Raw genomic sequence first — 8,072 nt, 5'->3', positions numbered from 1 at the left:
GGGGGGGGGGGTGGGGGGGGGGGGGGGTGGGGGGGGGGGGGGGTGGGGGGGGGGGGGGGTGGGGGGGGGGGGGGGTGGGGGGGGGGGGGGGTGGGGGGGGGGGGGGGTGGGGGGGGGGGGGGGTGGGGGGGGGGGGGGGTGGGGGGGGGGGGGGGTGGGGGGGGGGGGGGGTGGGGGGGGGGGGGGGTGGGGGGGGGGGGGGGTGGGGGGGGGGGGGGGTGGGGGGGGGGGGGGGTGGGGGGGGGGGGGGGTGGGGGGGGGGGGGGGTGGGGGGGGGGGGGGGTGGGGGGGGGGGGGGGTGGGGGGGGGGGGGGGTGGGGGGGGGGGGGGGTGGGGGGGGGGGGGGGTGGGGGGGGGGGGGGGTGGGGGGGGGGGGGGGTGGGGGGGGGGGGGGGTGGGGGGGGGGGGGGGTGGGGGGGGGGGGGGGTGGGGGGGGGGGGGGGTGGGGGGGGGGGGGGGTGGGGGGGGGGGGGGGTGGGGGGGGGGGGGGGTGGGGGGGGGGGGGGGTGGGGGGGGGGGGGGGTGGGGGGGGGGGGGGGTGGGGGGGGGGGGGGGTGGGGGGGGGGGGGGGTGGGGGGGGGGGGGGGTGGGGGGGGGGGGGGGTGGGGGGGGGGGGGGGTGGGGGGGGGGGGGGGTGGGGGGGGGGGGGGGTGGGGGGGGGGGGGGGTGGGGGGGGGGGGGGGTGGGGGGGGGGGGGGGTGGGGGGGGGGGGGGGTGGGGGGGGGGGGGGGTGGGGGGGGGGGGGGGTGGGGGGGGGGGGGGGTGGGGGGGGGGGGGGGTGGGGGGGGGGGGGGGTGGGGGGGGGGGGGGGTGGGGGGGGGGGGGGGTGGGGGGGGGGGGGGGTGGGGGGGGGGGGGGGTGGGGGGGGGGGGGGGTGGGGGGGGGGGGGGGTGGGGGGGGGGGGGGGTGGGGGGGGGGGGGGGTGGGGGGGGGGGGGGGTGGGGGGGGGGGGGGGTGGGGGGGGGGGGGGGTGGGGGGGGGGGGGGGTGGGGGGGGGGGGGGGTGGGGGGGGGGGGGGGTGGGGGGGGGGGGGGGTGGGGGGGGGGGGGGGTGGGGGGGGGGGGGGGTGGGGGGGGGGGGGGGTGGGGGGGGGGGGGGGTGGGGGGGGGGGGGGGTGGGGGGGGGGGGGGGTGGGGGGGGGGGGGGGTGGGGGGGGGGGGGGGTGGGGGGGGGGGGGGGTGGGGGGGGGGGGGGGTGGGGGGGGGGGGGGGTGGGGGGGGGGGGGGGTGGGGGGGGGGGGGGGTGGGGGGGGGGGGGGGTGGGGGGGGGGGGGGGTGGGGGGGGGGGGGGGTGGGGGGGGGGGGGGGTGGGGGGGGGGGGGGGTGGGGGGGGGGGGGGGTGGGGGGGGGGGGGGGTGGGGGGGGGGGGGGGTGGGGGGGGGGGGGGGTGGGGGGGGGGGGGGGTGGGGGGGGGGGGGGGTGGGGGGGGGGGGGGGTGGGGGGGGGGGGGGGTGGGGGGGGGGGGGGGTGGGGGGGGGGGGGGGTGGGGGGGGGGGGGGGTGGGGGGGGGGGGGGGTGGGGGGGGGGGGGGGTGGGGGGGGGGGGGGGTGGGGGGGGGGGGGGGTGGGGGGGGGGGGGGGTGGGGGGGGGGGGGGGTGGGGGGGGGGGGGGGTGGGGGGGGGGGGGGGTGGGGGGGGGGGGGGGTGGGGGGGGGGGGGGGTGGGGGGGGGGGGGGGTGGGGGGGGGGGGGGGTGGGGGGGGGGGGGGGTGGGGGGGGGGGGGGGTGGGGGGGGGGGGGGGTGGGGGGGGGGGGGGGTGGGGGGGGGGGGGGGTGGGGGGGGGGGGGGGTGGGGGGGGGGGGGGGTGGGGGGGGGGGGGGGTGGGGGGGGGGGGGGGTGGGGGGGGGGGGGGGTGGGGGGGGGGGGGGGTGGGGGGGGGGGGGGGTGGGGGGGGGGGGGGGTGGGGGGGGGGGGGGGTGGGGGGGGGGGGGGGTGGGGGGGGGGGGGGGTGGGGGGGGGGGGGGGTGGGGGGGGGGGGGGGTGGGGGGGGGGGGGGGTGGGGGGGGGGGGGGGTGGGGGGGGGGGGGGGTGGGGGGGGGGGGGGGTGGGGGGGGGGGGGGGTGGGGGGGGGGGGGGGTGGGGGGGGGGGGGGGTGGGGGGGGGGGGGGGTGGGGGGGGGGGGGGGTGGGGGGGGGGGGGGGTGGGGGGGGGGGGGGGTGGGGGGGGGGGGGGGTGGGGGGGGGGGGGGGTGGGGGGGGGGGGGGGTGGGGGGGGGGGGGGGTGGGGGGGGGGGGGGGTGGGGGGGGGGGGGGGTGGGGGGGGGGGGGGGTGGGGGGGGGGGGGGGTGGGGGGGGGGGGGGGTGGGGGGGGGGGGGGGTGGGGGGGGGGGGGGGTGGGGGGGGGGGGGGGTGGGGGGGGGGGGGGGTGGGGGGGGGGGGGGGTGGGGGGGGGGGGGGGTGGGGGGGGGGGGGGGTGGGGGGGGGGGGGGGTGGGGGGGGGGGGGGGTGGGGGGGGGGGGGGGTGGGGGGGGGGGGGGGTGGGGGGGGGGGGGGGTGGGGGGGGGGGGGGGTGGGGGGGGGGGGGGGTGGGGGGGGGGGGGGGTGGGGGGGGGGGGGGGTGGGGGGGGGGGGGGGTGGGGGGGGGGGGGGGTGGGGGGGGGGGGGGGTGGGGGGGGGGGGGGGTGGGGGGGGGGGGGGGTGGGGGGGGGGGGGGGTGGGGGGGGGGGGGGGTGGGGGGGGGGGGGGGTGGGGGGGGGGGGGGGTGGGGGGGGGGGGGGGTGGGGGGGGGGGGGGGTGGGGGGGGGGGGGGGTGGGGGGGGGGGGGGGTGGGGGGGGGGGGGGGTGGGGGGGGGGGGGGGTGGGGGGGGGGGGGGGTGGGGGGGGGGGGGGGTGGGGGGGGGGGGGGGTGGGGGGGGGGGGGGGTGGGGGGGGGGGGGGGTGGGGGGGGGGGGGGGTGGGGGGGGGGGGGGGTGGGGGGGGGGGGGGGTGGGGGGGGGGGGGGGTGGGGGGGGGGGGGGGTGGGGGGGGGGGGGGGTGGGGGGGGGGGGGGGTGGGGGGGGGGGGGGGTGGGGGGGGGGGGGGGTGGGGGGGGGGGGGGGTGGGGGGGGGGGGGGGTGGGGGGGGGGGGGGGTGGGGGGGGGGGGGGGGGGGGGGGGGGGGGGGGGGGGGGGGGGGGGGGTGGGGGGGGGGGGGGATGGGGGGGGGGGGGGCCGAGGGGCGGGGGGGGGGGGGGGAGGGGGGGGGGGGGGGGGGGGGGGCGGGGCCCCGGTTGGCGGGGGGGGGGGGGGGGGGGGGGGGGGGGGGGGGGGGGGAAGGGGGGGGGGGGGGGGGGGGGGGGGGGGCAAGGGTGGGGGGGGGGGGGGGCCAAAGTGGGCCTCGAGCGGAGCTCTTGTTCTCCTTCAAAAACGGCTCCTAATTTTTTTGCGGCTTCTGCCTTCCCAGAAGCAAAGTTCGTCGGGTTCCCCGGCCTTCTCCCTTCCCCCCCTCTGGCTCTCTTCTGCCGTTTCCCTTTCTGGCGATAAGGATTCCTTCACCACTTAATGAGTAGGGAGAGGCCTCCCTCCATTGGAGTGGCGGAGTCCAGGTGTGCAACGTTTTGACAGGTAGAGGCCCGCCCCACCTCCTCTTCCCCAAAAGAGCGGTATATAAGGGAACCTTAAATTATGTAGCCAGCCACACGCTGCTGTCTCGAGAGCTTCCCAGCAGAATCACCCTGTTTTTTCCCCCCGAGGGTCTCGGTGGGGGTGGGGGGCCCTGGTGGGAAGTCAGGACACAACCTGGAGCCCGAGGAGAGGACGGCTGCTCTGCTCAACCTCACTGCTAACATGTTGTACCTGGAGAATAATGCCCAGTCCCAATACAGTGAGGTAAGATGCTCAGAAGTCTTTGATTTTGCTCTGAAACCCAGGACTTTGGACATCCGCGGAAGAGGGGAAAATATGATCCAGTGTCAAAAGTTGGCAATGCTTTGCGTTCCTCTCAGATATCCTTTTCACTGTTTTTTGGGATGGGGGGGGGAGACACTAGGAACGTTTAGGTCTGACGTTTCCCGGTCGCAAAGGATATTCAAACGGATTTCATCTGTTGCGCTTCTCGTGTTGACTGTAAACCCCGCAAAGGATCCTTTTTGGTGTTGCCACTGCAGGTCGGTGGCGCTGGGGGGATCGCGTCGAAAAAGACTCGGGTTACTCCGGGGACGCGTGCGAACAAAAGCTTTTCCGATTACATTCACAGATAGGGGAGTTAATAAAGCTGGTGTGCTTTCATGCGGTTAATTGTTTGTGTGTGTCTCTGCCCCCCAACCCCCCCACGGAGAAATGCCTCTGTGTCAATCACCCACGGACATCAATGCGGCCGAAGCGTGTTCAGCGCATCACCCGGAGTCTTGTTTGCAGAGCAATTATGTCTGTTTGGGTGCAAATTGCTCAGCGGGCAGACGTGAAATGTCGGGGCGGTGAAAACAGAGGATGTTTGTTGGGGAGGCCGGGGGGAGGGGGGATGGCACATTCGGAGGAAGAGAGCCCCCCTGGCCCAGGTGAACAACAAGATTAGCGTACATTCCAGCAGGGAGGGCGTTGACACCGTCCGTCCAGGAGGGAAGGCAGCCGAGCCGTGTGGCTTGAGCTACTCAGGGGTGGCACGGCAGGAGCTCTTGCAAACAGGCTGCGGGAGCCAAGGGCTGGGGGAGATTTGGGGGCCGCTCTGCAGGGGGCACGTAAAAGAAGAGACAACGGGAAGGAGCGTTCACACTTAGGAGAGTTTTTCATGCTGTGGCTGTCCCAAAGCTGTGTCAGGGTTTGTGAAGCTGAGGTCAGATTTGAGCCAAACAGTCTGGCAATCCAAAGAGACCAGAGAGAGAGAAACTTCTTAAGTTCCTTGGTCAACTCTTTGGCTGAGTTGGGTTAAGTTTCAACTGTTTTGTATAAGAGAAACGTTTCACAGCGGTGCTTCGTTGGCCTTGATCGGTTTTGCATTTGGTTGGGGCACAATTCTGCTTATGCAGGCTCGCTTTGCACAAACCCGTCTGCGCATCTTGTGGCGCGCACGAAGCAGCGCTTCTGGCTTCCCATTGTTCATGCCCCATTGCTATCCGATCGGCTCTTATTCCCTCTTTGGGACGGAAGGCGATTCCCTCCCTCCCCTTCGACATCTCTCCCTGAGCTGTGTTGTCTGTCCTTCTTTGGTGGCCGTCACTCACATAGCTGAAAGGCCCCCTGCGTTAGCAGCATTTCTTTGTTTTGAAAGGGGTCCTCACCTCTTCTTTTGGAGGGATTTTTCAAAAGTGCTGATAGGTGCAACTGTTTTGGTCTCGGAACTGCTTTTGTTTCCAGTGCAAAGTCGATTGGAAAACAAGACGAAACGTGTTCACGCCTTTCAATATATCCATAATTAAAAAGCGAAAGCCGTCGAGTAGACTTAAGGCAATTATACGGTAGGGGGATAGGGGCGCATCCTCAGCGCTCTTTGAGCAATGCTGTTCGGGGCTTGGTTTGTGATGTGGGGGAACATGAAAATCCGGCTGCTTCCAACTATTTGGCGCAGCTCCAGAATCCTCAATGGGGGGCCGGATAGCGGCCTGGCCCTGCAGGTTTAAAAGTTTCAGGAATTTTGAGTCAACCTTTTCCTTGGAATGCCAAAACTCAAACCCGGAATGCTTTCTGATTCCCTCCACCGTAGGACTTCTTGGAGCGGAGACGTCCCTTAACATGTTTTCCCTACGGCAGGGGTCTTCAAACGATGGCCCTCCAGATGTTCATGGACTACAATTCCCATCAGCCCCTGCCAGCATGGCCAAGTGGCAGGGCTAATGGGAATTGTAGTTCATGAACATCTGGGGGGGCCATAGTTTGAAGACCCCTGCCCTACGGCCTCTTATTCCGTGCCCCCCCGTGTGCTGAGGGCTGTACAGACCCGGCGTTGTGGGGCGATTTCCACCCAGGGAGTTGGACATTTCCCAGATTTTGGTGGGGCCGGTGAGGAGCCGGCCGACATCTGGCTCGGACAGATCTGGATTTCTGAAGAAGGGGAGTCGGTGGGTGGTGGCAGTCTGAGAAAAGAGGGTGGCCACGCTGGCGGGGTAAAGTAGGGTGAGTTTCTGAAGCGCAGGAAACTGGGGAGGAGGGAAGAGGAAGTGCAAAAGCTCTTCTTCCCTGCAGCGATCCCTTTCTGGGAATTGCCGTCTCTCTCCTCCTCCTCCTCCTCCTCCTCCTCCTCCACCTGGTGACTAATTCCGCTCTTCCCCAGACAACGTCTCTGGCCTGGGGTATGCAGTCGGCCCCACCCAGGAGCTTGGGAGGTGATTGTTGTGCAAGCTGTCGTGAAGAGCCTGTGGTGAGCAGCGGCGCTCCCAAGAACGCTCCCAGCAGAACCCATCTCGAACTCGGAACCGGACTGTTCTTGGGGGTTTTGGGACGAGAGCGCTGCCTCTCTTTCTCTCTCTCCGACCCTCTTTTAAGGTTGTCCAAATCCCAGGGGTTATTGGCCGGCGCTGAGAGAGCAGCGCTGACGCATGATGTGCGGATTCATGCGCTGCCACAAATAGACACATGAAGCTCCTTGTGACCCTTGGGCCGTCAGGGACAGTACTGTCTACTCCAGGGGTGTTTAACTGTGGCGCCCCCAGATGTTCATGGACTACAATTCCCACCGGCCCTACCAGCATTGCCAGTTGGCCATGGTGGCAGGGGTGGATGGGAATTGTAGTTCAATTGGCCATGGTGGCAAGGGCTGGTGGGAATTGTAGTCCAATTGGCCATGGTGGCAGGGCTGATGGGAATTGTAGTTCAATTGGCCATGGTGGCAGGGGCTGATGGGAATCGTAGTCCAATTGGCCATGGTGGCAGGGGCGGATGGGAATTGTAGTTCAATTGGCCATGGTGGCAGGGGCGGATGGGAATCGTAGTCCAATTGGCCATGGTGGCAGGGACGGATGGGAATTGTAGTTCAATTGGCCATGGTGGCAGGGGCGGATGGGAATCGTAGTCTAATTGGCCATGGTGGCAGGGGCGGATGGGAATCGTAGTCCAATTGGCCATAGTGGCAGGGACGGATGGGAATCGTAGTCCAATTGCCATGGTGGCAGGGGCTGATGGGAATCATAGTCCAATGGGCCATGGTGGCAGGGGCGGATGGGAATTGTAGTCCAATTGGCCATGGTGGCAGGGGCTGATGAGAATCGTAGTCCATGAACATCTGGGGGCGTCAGAGTATGATTCCCACCGGCCCTACCAGCATGGCCAATTGGCCATGGTGGCAGGGGCGGATGGGAATCGTAGTCCAATTGGCCATGGTGGCAGGGGCTCATGGGAATCGTAGTCCATGAACATCCGGGGGCGCCAGAGTTGGACACCCCTGGTCTACTCAGATTGGCAGAGGCTCTTCAACCTTTCAGGTAAAGTCTTTCGCGTTCCTTTCTGCCTGGTCCTTTTAACTGGAGATGCCAGAGAATGAACCCAGGACACGCAAGGAACCCGAGACCTTCCTTGCATGTAGAGAGCATGCAAAGCAAACTCTCCGCTACTGAGCCCACGGCCTTTCCATGTTGAGCCTTGAGAATGCAAACAGGTATCCCACTAACCTGGATAGCTTTGAAAAGGGCTTGGACAGATTTATGGAGGAGAAGTCGATCTCTGGCTACCAATCTTGATCCTCCTTGATCTGAGATTGCGAAGGCCTTAACAGACCAGGTGCTCAGGAGCAGCAGCAGCAGCAGCAGAAGGCCATTGCTTTCACCTCCTGCAGGTGAGCTCCCAAAGGCACCTGGTGGGCCACTGCGAGTAGCAGAGAGCTGGACTAGATGGACTCTGGTCTGATCCAGCAGGCTCGTTCTTATGTTCTTATGTATCAAGCCATTCCGTCCGTCTTTGTGACTCCGGGAATTTGCGACTGCAACGTAGAAGTGAGGCAAGGTTTGCGAGAATCCCTTCTCCCCGGGCAGACCAATGGCTCCTCCTCTGCCCTGACTCACCGGGCGCATGGCGCTGGGGAAGGATCACAGCCATTGGGCAAGTGGAAGAGGGTGAAATGCGCTCACAGAAGGCCTTGGGTATGGAATCATGAACTCCGTAACCTCACAGAGCATTGGGTTGGGTAGGTCAAACAGTTGGCTGTCTTCTTCTGGGAGTGGCAAAGGTGAC

At 70.5% G+C, this 8,072-nt stretch overlaps 1 protein-coding gene across 2 annotated transcripts in view; it reads left to right on the top strand.

Moving 5' to 3' along the window:
• The first annotated feature begins 3,624 nt into the window (after positions 1 to 3,624).
• The window catches only part of TP63 (tumor protein p63), a 124,628-nt gene continuing 120,180 nt past the window's right edge, over positions 3,625 to 8,072 (top strand). For both annotated transcript variants that reach the window (XM_048506094.1, XM_048506095.1), the window contains exon 1: positions 3,625 to 3,803. In XM_048506094.1, the coding sequence (XP_048362051.1) occupies positions 3,762 to 3,803 (42 nt within the window). In that variant the 5' untranslated portion in view covers positions 3,625 to 3,761. The remainder of the gene's footprint in view (positions 3,804 to 8,072) is intronic.

The sequence above is a fragment of the Sphaerodactylus townsendi genome, linkage group LG08, assembly GCF_021028975.2.
Source record: "Sphaerodactylus townsendi isolate TG3544 linkage group LG08, MPM_Stown_v2.3, whole genome shotgun sequence".
NCBI classification, from domain to species: domain Eukaryota; kingdom Metazoa; phylum Chordata; class Lepidosauria; order Squamata; family Sphaerodactylidae; genus Sphaerodactylus; species Sphaerodactylus townsendi.
The sequence above is the reverse complement of the archived record's forward strand: the minus strand, read 5'-3'. Positions and strand labels throughout refer to the sequence as shown.